General features: G+C 43.0%; 1 protein-coding gene across 2 annotated transcripts in view; it reads left to right on the top strand.

Moving 5' to 3' along the window:
• The window catches only part of LAT2 (linker for activation of T cells family member 2), a 244,489-nt gene extending 232,174 nt beyond the window's left edge, over window positions 1–12,315 (top strand). Inside the window, exons 11-13 of one of the 2 annotated variants that reach the window (XM_085649777.1) lie at window positions 3,766–3,831; window positions 6,289–6,358; window positions 6,840–12,315. In XM_085649777.1, the coding sequence (XP_085505903.1) occupies window positions 3,766–3,831; window positions 6,289–6,358; window positions 6,840–6,852 (149 nt within the window). In that variant the 3' untranslated portion in view covers window positions 6,853–12,315. The remainder of the gene's footprint in view (window positions 1–3,765; window positions 3,832–6,288; window positions 6,359–6,839) is intronic. The other variant, XM_085649778.1, reaches the window with a different exon arrangement.
• Window positions 12,316–18,271: the final 5,956 nt, after the last annotated feature.

Raw genomic sequence — 18,271 nt, forward strand, 5'->3', positions numbered from 1 at the left:
GCAGGGTTATTGCTGGACTCCATATTTGGTCCTGACACACAAGGAGACTGGCTGCCAAAGGCACCAGCCCTGGGTGACAGAAGCCTGTCTCCGGCGCACAGAGTGTGCCACCTGGACACCAGTCAATGAGAAGTCCCAGGGATACTGAACTTTGGGTTCTATCCATTATTTCTATCAGGCTGGCAGACTAAACTCTTTGTTGTGGGTTAGGTACATTTTCTGACAAGTTGGCGCTCAGCCACATTCCTTTGTTATGTAGATTTGTCAGGAAATGGGGTGGACTGGAGCTTGCATGGAAAAATGTCACAACAGGAGCTAGCCTTTCCCACATGGCTAGTACAAAAAAAGTATAGCACACACTTCATACACATACTGCCACATACTTAGAGAGCAACTTTGTATGCACCATCCATGTCCCACTTTTCAGAGTTGCTTCTTCAATGCTGAAATCTGAGCACATTTTGGATTGTTTGTGCGTCATCAAATGTTCCTAAGCAGTGAAGCCATTTGCCTGAAGAGTGACGTATCTTTCAGACCCTTTTGCAGGTCGAGGGGTTTCAGAGACTAGACTAGGGGAATGTTGGAGAGTAGATCTGCATGAAGGCTGGGATTTGTCCAAAATTTAAAAAGTCAGAGGAGCATTTGGCGAAGGAAGCATTGATCAGACTTAAACATGTGCTCCATACTCAAGGACATTGTCCTTGAGATTGCTGGCAGGTAGATGATCAAGATAGTTGTTTGTTGAGTTGAATTTCCCAATGATGGTCAAAAGATTTTACATTTGGATGGGTAGGAGAGCTTTCCACATGTTTGTTGTTTTTGGTGGTGGAGTAAGAGTCTGTGGGGAGACGTTTTGATTTTGTTTCTTATGGAAGATATTTTGTCAGCAAAGTAGAGGAATTCTTCTAATTGGCGTGAGCGCGTAGATGTGTACTTACCTCACTTGCAATGTACCGATAGAGAGAGCATATGCTGTTAATTGAGGTGCTAGATGCTGGATGATGTTGGATTTCTCTGAAATTACAGATGGTTAGTGTTCCATCGTCAACTTTGAAGATTATTGAAAGGGGTTTTGCTTTACTGCACTTGTTCTGGAGGTTTCTGATGTTATTTTATTGTCGCTTGTCAGATATCCATAGTTTGTTTCGTTTCAATATTGTTATTTTTACATGCTTTGCTTCCCTACACTCACTTTACACCCGCCACTGGTATCAGTGTGGCCCTCGGTCACACCATTGACGAAACTTTGTGGCCCCGGGTAAATGTTTGTGAGTACCCAGGATGTAAGGCATTAACTTTATCTGACAGGATAATGATATTTTTAATCTAATTCATGTTGGCCGATGAATAATTGAAGTATTTTCAGGCTTAGGTTGCCCTGAAGTATAATATTTTTTTTACCAGACATATCCATCTTTCCATGGTTGGGATTTTCTTAGATATATTGTTACCTAAAGTTGAAACTAAACAAAGACTGTGAAATTGTCATTGAGAGAGAATGATTTGTCCCAGCGTCTAAGTATAGATATTATTCGGGAAATTGCTTGCACAACTGTTTTTGTTAAGTTACCATTTAAATATGTTGCAGGAGCTGGATTAAAGGCTCTTGCTATATGCCTGCCATGTCTGACCTTCTGAAGTACAGTTTCCTGTAGCCAGTGAGTGATGTGGTCTAGATTTCAGGAGAGCGTGGATCATATTGGTGGTGATGCATGCGTATCACCACTGCACAAAGTTTGTTCATGGCTCTCATACTAAAAATAAAGGACTGTGGGATCCTGCTATAACAGATCACAATCAAGGAAGGTGACCAAGAATGGTGCTGATCACTGGGGAGGAAGGCGACACTGCCCATGACTGTCCAGCCAGAAGTGGGTTCTTCTCACTGACAGCCCTGCAGCACAATCCTATGAGAAACTTCACTGCTGGAACCAAGAGGGGGGTTCTAAGAGGACCAAGGCTTGGATTGCAATGTCAGTGGGTGATGAAGAAGACCATGAACTGCACTGTGCTCAGCACAACTCTTTCAGAGAGATCTCATGTGGGAAATCTGTCTCATTCCAAACTCAGGAAAAGTGGCTTCTCTCGTAAATCTTTAAATAATGTTGGTCAGATTTAAACTGAGCAACCATATGTGATGTTCAGGACACTATTCAAAATTGTGAAAGTTATAGCAAGGTATGAGTTTCAGATTCTCTTTTGTCAAGTGCCACATAAGTATACCTTGACAAGTTGTGTCTTGCCTTTTCTTGTGAGCATTTTTTCATTGTTTGGTAATACACCATTAAATAAAATTATGCAGTATTAAGGACAAATTGAGGGGCATCTTTACTAAAAAATGTCAAAGCGCGGTGTTACACCATATTTGGCACTTCAGCGCTCTGGCATTTTTCAAACGCAGGGATGTGCCGTATTCACAAGAATACAGCGCACCCCTGCATTTCCCCTAGCGCTAGAGCTAAAACAAAAAAAGCTACCTAGCACCAGCGCAGACAACCTGCCGAAATGTTGCAAGGGTGCCTGCGCTGCAGAGGTGATTGTTTATGTTCAGGAAGATGCCCCTGCCTGCACATAAACAATCATTCATGGCTTTCATGCAATGCAAACATTCACCCCCAGTCACAAGCATCTGCGTTTAATCGATCATTCTTTTGCTCACCACACCACCCCAGTTTGACACAGCCATATGCAAATCAGTCTTGACCCTGTTCGTTGTAGGAACAGTCCAGCCCGAACTGCCAAGCCAGGTCCTCCCTGGACGGGAAACAAGCTTCCTGGGACCGGTTTCAGGGAATCATCCTTCATCAGCCAGGCTAGCTTGAATGCAGTGGTGTAGTGAGCACGGGACCCACTTCTGGGCATACCCTTCCCACTTGGGGAGACATATGCAAAAGAAACAGTTGATGGATGGAATGCTGGACAATGCAAACATTCACCCCCAGTCACAAGGATCTGAGTTCAATCCATCATTCTTTTGCTCACCACACCACCCCAGTTTGGACCCAGTCATATGCAAATCAGTCTTGACCCTGTTTCTTATGAGAACAGTCCAGGCCGAACTGCCAAGCCAGGTCCTCCCTGGACCAGAAACAAACATCCTGGGACCGGTGTCAGGGCATCACCCTTCATCGGCCAGGCTAGCTTGAATCCAGTGGTGTAGTGAGCACGGGACCCATGCCTAGGCATACGCTTCCCACTTGGGGCGACATATGCAAAAGAACCAATTGATGTACGCAATGCTGGACAATGCAAACATTCACCCCCCGTCACAAGGATCTGGGTTTAATCCATTATTCTCTGGGGTGAGCAAAAGAATGATGGATTAAACCCAGATCCTTGTGACTAGGAGTGAATGTGTGCATTGTCCAGCATTCCGTCCATCAATTGTTTCTTTTGGATTATGAATACTGGCTGATATGCATGCTGCTGGGATATTAGTTAAATTAACCACTCTCTTGAAGCACATTCTGCAAATAATCGTTCAAAATAGTACCCTTGCGCAGGAGGTGTATATCTGAATATAAAATAGTGGTTCTCTCCAAAAGCACAACTTAATGTCAGCGCTGACCCATTCGTGCAAAAGGTGAAAAGATTTGCTGCTGTATGCTGGTGGCACTATCATTCTATGCATCAAAGGGGTTTCCAGATTTCCTGCATTCCAAAAACTAGAGTACCTTAAGTTTGCAAGTATAATTCTAATGCCAGGATCGATACAACTTACTTTCAAGTGTCATTCACATGCTCCTTCTTTTGATTCTCTCTCAGAAACCGATGAGACTGCGGATTACGCAAACACTGCCCAGCTCAAAAAACAACCAAGAAGAAATTCAGGTAAGTTGCATCTCACAGGGACTGGGGACTTCCCGAAGCTTTGATGCATATTGCTTTTTTGCTCACTGAATAGTTGCATGAATTTTAATTTAGCCAAAAACGTCTGTCTGTTCCTGATAAAAGTGTTAAACCATGTAAATATTTCCCTCAACCTTTTATTGTTAGGTCGTTTGACCCTATCCCATAAACATTGTGATTGGAGAGAGATAGAAATGCAAGGGGCACCTTAGAAATCTTCAAAGCCAAATCAATGTACCAATATCCATATATGGTGTGCTGTATTGATACAGCACAAACATACCGGGTGACAAGCAAAGTGCTGTACTTTAATGGGCGAGTTGTGGGGATGATACAATATTATGAGCAGCACTTTCAAATTTACACATTAAATTACACTGTTACATATTTATACTTGTACTACATTTCACATATTTACAGATTTGCACTCAAGGAGATTAAGTGATATGCCCAGAATCACACATTACAGTCAAATACTGAAACTGGAATAACGGCCTGATTACGAGTCTGGCGGTCATAAGACCACTAGACTCGTGGTGGCAGTGGTCCATCTGCCGTATTACAACTTCAAAAGTCGTTGTGGTGGAGGACCACCGGCTGCGCCAGTGAACAGTCGTTCCTTGGCTGTGGCGGAGCTGCGCCACAATGTAACATGCTGAGCTGGACAGGTGCAGTCCCGCTCAGCATATTACGAGCGCCACCACCCCCGCCATGAAAAGGCTGGCAGTGGGGGTACAAAAGGGGGCCTTACAGGTCCCCCATGACCCCCCCACCACCATGGGTAAACATTCAGGTGGGCACAACATACATGGGACTTTTTTGCCATTCCCATGGCAGTGCTTGTTTTCCAGACACCGCCATGGGAAAGACGAAAGACCGTCCACCTTACACAAGTTCAACTCATAATAAGAAACAAGGAGTACATTTACTGTACAGTTGTTCTTAGAATAGCAGAAATATGATTCGACTATGACACTGCCTGTGATAAACAAAAAGCTGCTTCACTTCCAAATAGGGTGATCACCCCCATCCAGGCCACTATGGACCTGTCCTGGCCTGTGTGATAACCTAATGCATTCTGGGTATTGTAATCTTATTTTACTTCCCTTGAATAAATCAAACAAACACACCTGAAAACAATGATTGTTTTAGAAATGATTTCTAGGTGAAAATTTCAGGTCTGGACTCAATACCTGTAAAGACCTGAAGTAAGGTGGTCACTGGTTACCCTATGTGTAAAGGAAAGATACCATACCCCATTCATGTTCCCATTGCTCCACCACAAGTCTCCAGATTTATTTAGAGTCTGGTAGCAAAATCCAGCGTGCTATTACACATGGATTTAGTTTTTCAGTTAACACATTTGGAAATAACTTGTGGTAAAAGCATTACAGCACATTTACCTCATTAATGCACACTTTTTACTACCACTTTGCTGGTGGTGCCTACTCAACGTGAAATCTGAGAGCTGATACAGCAGAACTGTGTAACAATTATGATATTGCACATTGCTATTGTTTGCGCGCACATATAGATGACTTATTTTGAATCAGAGTGGAATAGACTGCAGTAAGGGCCTAAAATAATTTTTTTAAAGTATAAATGGTTATGTAAGCTACAGTTTTGGCCCATTTTGTAAGCCAGATTAACAGGCTGTCCCCAAGTATATCTAAACAAGTACATTTGCCACAAGCACCTTCTTCAAGTTCATAATTTGCTAAACGCAATAATGTACTTTGTGTTCACGAAGAATCGAAGCCATATTTTTTTTTAATGGTTTGCAGGATTTATGAAATTTACAAGGGAACTTCAAGTGATTCTGAGAGTCCTACACGTCACCTGAGCAGCCCGACAACTTGACAGAATGGGTCATATTATATATACTTATATTTGAGGTTATTTAAGGTAGTTTGACCCCTTAATTTGCCTCCTTAATAGTGCACAGGATAAGAATAGTTTTATGTTTACATATTTTGGAAGGCAAATTTAGAAGTCTAACCACCTCGAACTCAAACCACAAAACAGTTTGTCGAATTACTCTGGACAATGGGTGATTTGAGTTTCTGTAGATTGGATTCACCCAGAACTATTCACCATGGTTCATCTTTTAATTCTGACATATAAACCTAAATGGCTTTGATATCGTGTACCTTGATTTGACAGTCATAGCCAAAGAAAGGGCACAACAAATGCGTCATTTACAATTAAGAGGCACATTACCAATAGTTCTAGGAACAATTCTGTCTCTCAGAGCACAGAGTCATGTGACCCTCCCCCCCCCCCCCCACTCCCCCGGCAGCACTGAGCCATGCAGAGGGTGTGTTGGGCTCCTAAGAAATGTACAGAGAGGAAACTGAATATTATACTTTCAGGGTGTGCTTGAGTACAACAAATATATTTTGATTTATCTACAGTTACTGTATTTGTGATTACTTTCAGGAAGTTCAGAGAACGATTACACTGATCCGGATTACATTAATGCCACTCTTCCCAGAAACAAAAAGACAAGGTAAAGTCATTGGTTGTTGCCCATCATCAACATCTGGGACCGGTCTGCGTGGGCATGCTTGCAGTTTGTCAATCTTTACTGTGGAAAAAAGAAAAACAGAGTTGTGTTTTGGCAAACAAATAATAATTTAGTATGCTGAAGTGCGATTCTGTTCACGAATTACACAGTTGAAAAGTCACACTTCGGCATAAAGAGGAGACATGTTATGTGTGCATATTATGTTGTGCATAAAGAGACATGTTATGTGTGCATATTTTGTTGTGCAAACTACTTTCCACACCTAATGCAATACTAAAAGATGGAAAAACAAAAACTCAACCGTATGAAGATAGGTGCACACAATTTTGCACATGTAGTCTGGCTCCCGATTCATATAATTTATTGACTAATGAAATGCTGATGAGGGCTGAAATAACAAAAAAATAATCTAAACTACATGATCCTTTAAACACTATATTAATTTGCATTATTATTTCTCTAGTGATTCCAATTAAGGTGAAAAAAGAAATACAAACGTCCGATCCAGAGACTGAAAAAGGTTCATGCTTTGGACAAGAGAGGAAAGCAAACCCATCATTCAATCAAGAACAGACAACCTATCATCTCTGTGTCTCTGTGATGAAGCGAACACAGGAAGTCTGTAGACAGCAATGCCCCAGTGGGATGGCATGAAACAATTCAGTTCTTCCTCACTGAACTGAGTAGACTTCTGCAGGAAAGGTATACTGGTTGGTCCAGCTCAAAATAAAGATACCCATGCTATGGTTTTAATATGACAAGTATCACATACATTCACAGCATAACACGTGTTCCTGCACGCAGGACTCTTTTCAACAGATATGCTCTGCAGTCTCTGTGTAGTGCAACTCTTGGCTCTTCTCGATGTCTTGATTTGCTGGATGTGGTTATAAGACTGGAAGGTGGTTCTATGAGGTACGGTGGGTTTTTAAACTTTCCACTAATACATGGAAATGCAACCAGTCTGACACACGTGAGTCTACGGTACTGTTGCCTTTTCAATTGGACTTTCCATTTGTCGGGGGCTCTCATGGAGGGATAAGGTGTTGTGACACACCAGTAACTCATGCTAGTGTGCAGTCGGCAGAGTGTGGGGTTTGCCAGTTGTAGGAGGGCGATTGAACATGGGTGGGTTGAGTTTGCTAGGCTTCCACTTACTCTCTTACATAATAAGGACGAGCTGTAAAGCACTTAGACCCTTTGACCAAGCGCAGGCACAGGCTCAAAGCCAACTTACCAACATGAGTTAGGGAACTATGCGGACTGTAACTCATGAACCACCTGCGCATTACCTGGTGATCGTGCATTCTGGGCAAACATCAGTCCTGTGAGACTTACAGGATGTGTTTGTTAGTGAAGTCTAAAACTCTGTTCACCATGGATGGACACACACAAAAATGTATGCTATGGCTATATTTTGAAGCTTTATTAAAATAAACAATCTAATCTAGCGCAGATAATATGTATATATGTACCTTTAAACACAAATAATATAGTGGCAATGAAACCCTTAAGCAAAATAATAAAAAGAATTGCAAAATTGACGGTGTTTCAGAAGTTCATTGCACTGAATGATGGGCATGTCTGTTAGCTTTGCTCTAGCCCCTAGCTAAGCTGTATTAGCTCCAAAAGTTCCCAACTGAGTTTCTTGAGGTGCCCTCTAGCCCACTTACATTAGTTGAACAACAATCCGGTTTTGTTTTCTGAGAAGGGCACTCTCTGCCTCACTGTCTCCGTTGCATCATTCCCAAGTGAGCTGGTAGGGCTAGGCTGGCTCCGAAGAGCTGATGGCCTTCACGGAGGACGTCTGCACCTCAGCCCGCATACACAAAATCTCCAGGACGTTGAAGATTCCTCTCTGCCTAATACATGTCTACACTTTTCCAATTATTTTGAAAGGGCAAGCCTCATGATGAATGATGTAAAATGCAAGAATTAGCAAATTAATCTTGTATGAAGACTGAATCCATTTTGCAGAATGCACAGATGTATTCAATGAAAGCACCGCACTGGAAAGATGGTGTTTCAGGAATATGGTGTCGTCTGGTAACACTAGAAGTTGGTCTCTTCGTGAGTGAAAGTATAATTTTATTGGTTTCAATTCCTTTGACAATCAATGGAGCCCCACAAAAACCACAGACCTTACCTCTCTTACCTCAAGACAGGCACTGAGCTTACAAGGCTCTTAATTCGTGTTACAGTAACATCAATGCCTAAAGAAGTGCCCAAAAACAGCGTCAAATGTCCTTCTTTCACCATACAGAGCGGGTTGCTTAGTGATCTACAGAAACCGATTACAAACATGTCTGTGGTCCACAAAACTCTTCAGTCGTCTCCTCAACTGTACGCGCGCACCTTCAGCAGTCACAAACTTGCTGAGTTTGGGGTGTTCCATATTTATTTAAAAATATGGACTTAAACCTGAAAGTCAAGCTTTCGTTTGTATCACAACATGTCTTCCGACAGTGTCCTAGATGATGCAGCCCAATACTAGCACAGTAAAAATAAACCAAAGTTACACACGTAGAACTTGTCAATAGTCCTGTCGTATGATCTTGTATCTGGCACCACAAGTCGTAGAAGGTTAAAGCTTCCTCATTGTTTCCAGTAACACTTCATGAATGATTCCAAATCCACCCCCTAACTGGAGCAAACAGGCTCTACATTGAGCAACAGACTCTAGGCTGCTGTTCATCTATGTCTCCCAAACCGCTCCCATGGACATCTTACAGCATGGGCTACAGGGGCTGTGGCCCAGGTGCCTGGCCTTTAGGGTCCCTTGTTAGGGTAACTACAGTCTGACCGAAAAGAAATGAAAGGAATCCTTTGATGCATGATTGAGGATACATGGGTTCAAGTGCAATACACTGAACTCTTTGAATTATTTGAAATCCGAAAGAGACAGAAAGCGGACATAAAGATTACACTTGTCCCTTTAATTCTCGTAATACGGTGTGATTGTACTTGACGGAATCCACATAATCTGGATCTTTTAAACAACAGAAATATTTTGTCCTTTTGGAGAAGTTCCACGAATTTATCAGCGTAGATTACATAAATTAGGTGGCCTTTTGGACTCTGCCACAACTTACATGTTTCTTGCCCTGATGAAGTTCCCGATATGGGGATGAAACGCTGGACTGTTTTATAACAGATGATCATATTAAAATTGGAATAAAGAAGTCACTCTTCTACTAATATCTGCCTATTGGACTCTTTGAGCTGCGCAACCCCACTCCATAAAAAGTACACATCTACTGCTGCCTGCATTGCAGATGAAGCTTATAGAAATGTACCCCATACGCTGCATAGCCCGCGCGAGGGATTCAAGTTAGCAGTCTGCGTATACATTAGTGCACAGCAGTGCTGGGAGCCCTTAATGTTAGATATACATACCCTTTATAACTATTATTGGAAACATATTTAGCATCAGTTTGTTTTTCTTTTGCATTTATTCATGAGGCATTTTTGCAAGCGGGGCAGTCACCCTATAAGGAGGTTTGCTGACTGTAAGACCTTTCCATCCAGAAGAGAGTGCTGCATACAACCCACAGCTGGAACAGAACAGCTGTCTTCAGACAGCAAGGTATTATCCTAGATTGGAAACATGGAGAATAGATCGGCTGCCACACGTCTGGCCCTGTATGATCACGACCACATGAAATATAGCTCTGCTCTCGGGCGCCTGGTCCTGGCAGAGGCCTGTGTCATGATGGATTGCTGCGTGAGGTCTCTGCAATGGGCGAGCAGCTTGTCTATCAGCTGCCTGACTCCTGCAATAGAGGCTTCACCTGAAGGATAGTTTTGCAGCCTGTACCCAGGGCCTTCAAGATATTTGTTAGTTCTTCTAAGGCAATAGCACTTAAGCTCTCTGTAAACGGAGGCATTGGTCTGATATCCAAAGCCTGGAACTGTGAAATCTTTGTAACCCGAGGGATAGCTCTGCTATCAGATGTCTGAGCTCGCAAGATCCGTCTATCCTGGCGAACAGCTGTGCAGCTCTCCTAGTGCGATCTCTTTCTGTCTTGAGACCGCTTTATTGCCAGAGATTGTAAAATCTTTGTAATTCATTGGATGCTCTGCTGTCACCTGTCTGAATCTGCAAGATCTGTGTAACCTGTGGGAGATCTTTGCAGTCAGATATAGGCGCATATAAGGGCTCTGTAAGCAGAAGAAAAGCTCTACTGTCAGATGCTCGAAACTCAGAGGCTCCTTAATTTGTGTATTAGCTCTGTTTATATAATCCTAAACCTCTAATGTATATGCACTGAGCTGCACACAGCCAAAGTCTGTGATGTCTGTGCAACTTTATGAAGCGTTCTTCTATATGATATTTCCACTTGAAGGATCTTTATAAACTAAGGTGTAGGTCTGTTCTCTAAAAGCTAAATAATCTGTGTAGCATGTGGGATAGTTGTGCCATTTTAAGGCTGGGCCTGCTAAATTCCTGTACCACGAGGGATCTATAGGATTCCTGTAAAATGAGGGATCTATGTCCACGTCTGCAAGATATGCGCAACCTACTAGGATTCTTTGCTATGCCTGTGTGAAACTTGCATAATGTGTTTTTGTGTAATTATGTCAAATTCCATGAAAGTTCTGCAAACTTGCATGTAAAATGTATTTCCCATTATTTAGCTCTGTTAAATGTGTCACGCATTTCACGCCAAAAAGAATAGCGCCCACACAAGTGTTGGAAAGAACAACCACTCACTTCTTCGTTCCCCCACTCTACGCAAGATGAAACGATGTAGCAGCAATTTCTCCGGGGCCTGGTGTTTGCTGTTTGAAGCCTGAGTCTGTGAGATCTGTGTAACCCAATGGACAGTTCTTCTGAATGAGGCTTTTCCCTGCACAGTGTTTATTACCTGAAGGGTTGGTGTGTAGTACAACGTTTGAGAGATGTATGCAATGTGTACAGTAGGTCTGCTGTCTCAGAAATGAGCCTGCACAATCACCGACTGATTAATGTTGGAGTCGATAAGACATGTGTAACCGGAGGGATCACTTTCCAGTGTCACTTTTCAGCCTGTAATATCTATCACCTGTGTAATTCTAGAGATTGCTCTGTCATCTAAAGGTTTAATTTGTATGATTTGTGTCACGTGTGCTCGTTCTGTTATCTGATGGTATAGGTTCTATCTGTGTTTATCCGTGTAGCATCCTCCTTTCCGTAGTCTGTGCCCCTGCTCCAATATGAGTGTGATGCTGCATGGAATTGCGCTCCATCACTTGGTGTGTTTGTCTCGAGTTACACAAGTTGGGACCAGAGGCTGAGGTAGTAAGTGCCATATTCCTCGTAGGGTACCTGGTGTATGTAATATGCTACTGAACTCGAGGTCCCATTTTTCTATCCTGATGTGTTCAAGAGATGTAAATAAATGAGCAACCTATTAGTAATGTGGATGGAATTGTAATTACTGCGTACAAAGTACTTAACTAAACTGGTGATAAGGATAGGATGAATGAGTGTTGAAAGATACTTGATCTGTGTTTTAGTTAATTTATTGGCTTTGTGCCTGGGAGAGTCATTGTTGGTGGAGTGTTAAGGTTCTGTTGTCTTGTGCTGATATGATTCTGGCTCGACCTGTTAGTTCTTGACTTTGCAGTGTGCTCTAGGTGTTGTCTAAGTCTTATCTAGTTGTTGTGTAATCACACATTGTTAAGGGACTTGTCACTTGTTTGTTGAGTTTACAAAGTTGGGAGATGTGTAATATCTTCCTTTACCTGTGTTCTGGGTGTTTCAGCTGCCCCATCAGTAACATACTGCATGGAATGTTGCTATGTCACTGATGGTGATGGCTTAGAGTTACTCAAGTTGGGATCAAAGGCTTAGTTACAAAGTGACATGCTATCATGTGAACATATATTTTTAATCTGGTACTTACCTTAATGTTTCTGAAACCTATCCTGTTGTCTAAATAAAGAATTTGCTTATATACAGTCCAGACTCATTTCTACCTCCAGGGGATTTCACTACAACCACAACTATTTCTAAAAGACTATAGACAGCGGTGGGAATTGGAGCTACGCGGGCCACAACCTCCACTTCAACTTCCAAGAAAACTAAACTCCATGCCTGTATCTGTGCTCTACAATAACAGCGTGAATTGCAATACTAAGCCTGTGTAATATACTTTAAGGTAACCAAGCTGAGGCTCAGCATATCACTGTAAACAAAGTGCCTTCACAAAAATTACGTTTTGTATTAGAAATACACACTACCTGGTGGTGCTGGACAATAAAAACAAAACAAAAAAAAGAAATCTAACTGCCCACTCTAAATAGGGGGAGCGGTTGGATTGCTTACCTCCAACAGCTCCTACTTACTCCTTTGGGTCGTCTGAGGAAGGTTTACTCAGCCGGCATAAATGTGGCAGTGTGCCCCCCTCTCAATCGGACACCAAGAGTTTGGTGGAGAGGGTACTCGGTCTCTGTTCCTTCCCTCCTGCAGAGTTTAAGGGCATATAATCCTTAAATTACATGAACTAGTTAGGCAGCAGTGAGGTCTTTTAGGTTTGCACTGGCTGCTTTTGTGGAATTATTGGCTTCATGGTTGGTATGCGCAGAGGTCTCCTGTCTGCACTCCCCAAGTTTTAGTGTCTCCTCTGGGTCAGAAGGGGGAGTTTTAAATTCCCGCTTGGAGGCACATACGTGTGTTAATCTTTTCTGTTGGGGAAATCTTGCTAGCTGCTAGCACTACCTAGAGTGCGAGGACCAATGGGCAAGCACTCTAGAAAGGGACATTATGTGGATTTCTCCAAATCGTTGGATTCAGCTTGTTCTCTTCAGAGGAAGAGGAGTAAGAAAGGGGGGGGGAGAGGTCAGGCTAAAACGACTTATTTTGGAGTCCCTCTCTGAAATTCAAAAGCAGAAGAATAGGTCTATTCAAAAGACTGTGCAAAACGCCTCAAGTGAAGAGGAGAAGCAGTTTGGCGCCGGATGACCAGACGGACAAGTATATTAGAAAGATAATGTTATTAGAGTTCCTTGCTCATGTTAAAGCAACAAACAAAAAACTCAGGAAGAAAAAAATCCTGAATCCTCTATAAGTGGTCTGTTGAGACAATATTAGAGATCCCCTCAAACAGAAATGACGAGACATCGTAATGATTATTAAGTAATTAAAAGAGAGTGGAAATATTCAATAGGATTATTCACCCAAGATCTGTGGCAAAATTCTATACCTTGTCGGACATGAAGAGTCTTATTGATTCTATCCCAATAGACACTTTTATAGTGAATCGGGAGGGCAGGACATCCTGAGGAGAAGAATCCATCAGTGGCATGGCCAAGCTGTTGACCATGGGGGCAGCAGCTTAGCTGAACTCCTGACGTGAATGAATGAATGGGGTAATTCTAACACGCACGGTCACTGGGAAACGAGCATCATGGCGCAGTACTAAGCAGCGGTCTGACCCTTGTCCAGGCCTGAATGGAACAATTTAAATGAGTGCAGGACAGAGTGTGTCAGAGGCTTGGGAAAACCACGTCTTCAGAGTCTTTTTAACCCCTTCAGTGCCCATGACGAGCTGGACTCGTCATGGGCCGCGGTGGCGCTGTGCCCATGACGAGTCCAGCTCGTCATAGACCCCGCCCGCTAATGCAACGGCCGGCACTGGGCGGGGAAAGGGGCGGGCACTGAAGGGGTTAAAGGCATCCTCCATATTTGTAAATTGGCGGGTTGGTTCCATGCTTTGGTGCCTATCACCATGAAGGATTTTCCACCTCGAGATTTTAATCTGAACGACGGGGTGGGGGGGAGGGTTTAACAGATTTGCACTCGAGGATCTTTGTGTTCTCAGGGTTTTGTGGTGGCTGAACCTGGCCGTGAGATATATAGGGCCTGTGGCATTAAAGGATCAAAAGACTAGCAACAGAGTCTTAAAAATATTCTTTTATGTCTAGGTAGCCAATGGAGTCTTTTTAATGCAGCTGATGAGGAGGCGTGGGTCCCTTGCTCACTTTCCCACCCACTGGATAAGCTAGCCTGGCTGATGAGGGGTGTTACCTCTGTCATGTAGTTCCTGCAAACCTATATAGGATCTGCGCGTTTAGACAACATATACTGTAGGATTGGAGTCAGACTGATTCTAGACACCCCTACTGAATATGTTAGCCTGTATAGCAGCTAGCTCACAGTGCCACTAGGAACTCCTCTTAACAAGGAGAAAATAGTCCTTGCAACTATCGAACATGACAACCCTGATCCCTCAGAACCGTGGAACCAGTGCTACTGATTGCTCAGTCACTCGTGCTCACTTTGTCTCAGAGAGATACAAAGAATAAACAGTGGGGACGTTTTTCAATAAGAATTTATTGAACCAGCGTCAATCTAGTGTAAAATAGGTGTGCTGAAACAACCATTAGACAGTAACACATATAACGATTATAAGCACTAAGAGAGTAAAAGGATGGTAGATTTCTACCATCATGCTAAAACAATGAATAAGGGCAAGTATGTAAAATACATGACAGGAGAATGCGTACTCCTACGGTGCGACCCTAACTAGATGTACCTAAGTGTACTTAGCATGTATGTAGGTGTAAAGCCAAGAATCCCTCTAGGATAAAGCCAACCCCATAACTTGAGGAGAGAGACTGTGGGATCCCGTCTTGTTCTCGAGGTGGACACTCCGCAAGGGATGTCAGACCACTGCGAGCTGAAGGTCTGCATGCAGGAGCCTCAGCGTCTTGCATCAGTGTGACGACATGGAAGTCCTTTTGTCCTCTGACTACTTTAGCAAGAGATGGTGTATATATACCCAAAGTGATACCCCCTAGTGGATATACCTTGCTGTGTCATGTCGGACTAGGATGACGAAGGAATGACCCTTATACATAGTTATTATGCAGGAGATGGTAGGCCCGCTGTGGTTCCAAGAATCCTCATGCATGATGAATGAGGCTTAAGCTATTTGGAGAAAACCCCATGTCATCTTTGGACATTACCATAACTAGGTAAAAGGTCAGTACTAAGAACTGTTATGCAGTGTAATGGTAGGGAGAATATAGGTGAAAGTTTAGATAGCTACCTGAACCTATATTGGGGTACCTATATGAAACATAACACCCCCTCCTCCTCCGACTGGACGACATACTAGAAATTCTAACGTACGGCTAAATGTTGTACGCAAATAAGTCCATAAAAATAGTACTTAAGAAATGTTAAAAAACATGTATACCAGGCGACTGAAGTCTGAACTAAATTATGTTTGTGAATATAGTTGGAACTTAGAGTGACTGAAAGCCATGCCGTTTTGACAAAACTGTCTTGTTTAAAAATTCGCTGTTGCCTGCAATCGCGGACGACGGTCCCTGTAACAGCTTGCAGATCAGGTCAATCGAGCACAGATGTTGCTCCGTATTCACCACAGCCGCTGCTGGGGATGCTTGTCTTTCATCCAAGGCCTGAGTATTTGTTGAGGAGCCGGTATCCTTCCCGACAGGAGCTGAAGCATCCCGTGGTGCCTCTAAGAACGCAGACATCAACACTGGAATACGCTGAGGACACTGCAGAACATGGGCCATAATCGGGTCCAGTAAAGCATCAACTTCCGGTGGCGCAATTGTTGGAAGTGTTAGACAGAGATCCAACATGCATTCTTGTCTGCAGAACAGGCATGGAGGACAGGCAGAATACAGTCGATCCAGACTGGTCTAAATGACAAGAACCAAGACTCGCTCAGTTCTTGAAGACGAGGTGTGCCCAGATGGATTACCATGCGATCACGGTATCGGCGCTCCAAGACCATTCGTTCCACCTCCTTGGTGACTGGGACAATCATTGCGTAGCAGAAACATGACAATAAGGATACCTGCTATTAGAAACCTCTTGTTCACAAGCATTTACACCTCTTAAAGTTAGAAATCGTTTCCATAATTCAAGGGAGAAATAGAAAGTATTCTATTTCAACAGAAGAGGGAAAGGATTCTACTCCTGTTTCTTCTTGGTTCACAAGGAGACAAAGAAGTGGAGAAAAATTCTAGATTTGCTAAATATAAACAAGTTCCTCAAGAAACAGTCAATCCGCATGATCACCATCCAGGATGAGTTACATCTTCTCAACGGAAATGACTATACAGCGTCCTTAGACATTCAGGACGCATATTTCCACACACCCATACGCAAGAAACCCCAAAAGTTTCTCAGATTTGCAGTGGCCGGCAGGCACTATCAGTTCGAGTATTTCCTTTCGCGCCCAAACCGGCCCCTAGCATTTTTACAAAATGCCTAGCCCCAGTAGCAGAATACCTCAAGCAGCATCACCACCACATTTTTCCTTACCTCTAGTCAAGGCTCCTACCTGCAACACTGCAAAAGCATCCACCAAGGCCTGTCCACGCCTCTACAGTCAACAAGTTTTCACCCTAAATCCTGAAAAAAAATCAGTCCTCCAACCCTCCCGATGACTAACTATTTTAGGAGCCATCCTGGATACTACCTTAAACAGGGCTTATCCCACATTTGAAAAACAACAGAGGTTAATGACTTTGGCGAACCGCATACAAAGAACAAAGTTCCTTTCTATACGCCTTTACAAATCTCTCGTGAGACTTCAGAGCAGGAGGCAAGCTCTATTTCAAGCCCTAGGAGATCTTCCTCAAGCAGGGGACATAGCACACCGCAAAGTCCTTCTCCTTTCCTTGGCAGAAAGTAGCCACTGTAGGCCAACCCCAGACAGCAAACAGCACAGGGGCAGTATTCCTCCTCAGTTTCTCCAGCTCTGCTCCTTGGCAAAGGTTCCTCATGATTCCCAGAAGTGATCTTTGAAGTCTTTCCTATTCCTGAGACTTCCAACAGGAGGTAAGCTCTACTTCAAGCCTTTGGATAAAACTCTAACAGCAGGATGATGAAAGCCCAGCCCAGTCCTTTCTCTTCCCAAGACAGAAACAACCACTGCAGGCCAACCCCAACAGCACACAGGCCGTACTCCTCCTCCAGCTTTCCCGGTTCTTCTTCCTGGCAGGTTCCTTAGTTCAGCAGTGATCTAAAGTTCAGGGGTCTGCCCCCCCCCCCTTTTTATAGTGATGGAGCGGGTAGTACAACATTTTGTATACCCCCCCCATTCTGCATGAATATACTAATTATATAATCTATTAATTATAATATTACTAAACGAATTTGCATGTGTATTAATCAACCTTATTAATATACGAAATATACGTGGGTTTTGCATTTTTGCATGGCTAAATAATCATTATTACTAAAATCCGTACACATACTAATTGTAGTATATGTATTGAATAGAATATTGCATGATATATGTGGCTTTTGTGAAGTTTCCGTAATGTTGCTCCAGATGACATCAAATCGGTGAAATGAACGCTTTAAATGTCGCTATACACTAGATAATTACAAGCACATAAAGGGATTAGTAAGAGATTAACATTTTATTCACTATTTCTATGTATTAATTACTCCTTTGTGTTTGTTTCGCTTAAGTTGTCCTTTGGGCCTAAAATCAAAATGGCCGCTGACGCGACACGACGTGATGGTCATCATTCCACGAGGTTTGTGGTGAAGTGCGCCTGTGCAACAGTTTGTTCCTGTGGCCTCGTCATGACCCTTGCCTCAGTGTTCCCTAACAAGGCCACGGTGGGAAAACAGCCAAGTGACAGTACAATGGACGTTTACAAAGAAACCGGAATAAACTCAACTATGACATAACCTCTCAAACTGTGCTAAACCTCACCGGACGATCTCAACCGACCAATCAGAAAAGTCCAAACTTTGTAAATTGTTGCATCTTAACCTTACTTTTATTATAAAAATGGTGGTAGAATAGAGAGAAATGCGCATACTTTCCCTTTCATTTTGCTGATGAAGACGACGGTGACGCTACGCGACGCTACTATCTAGGGTGACTGCTGCGTTCCTGAATCTTTGACAGT

Source organism: Triturus cristatus, chromosome 3_2 (assembly GCF_964204655.1).
Source record: "Triturus cristatus chromosome 3_2, aTriCri1.1, whole genome shotgun sequence".
NCBI lineage: Eukaryota > Metazoa > Chordata > Amphibia > Caudata > Salamandridae > Triturus > Triturus cristatus.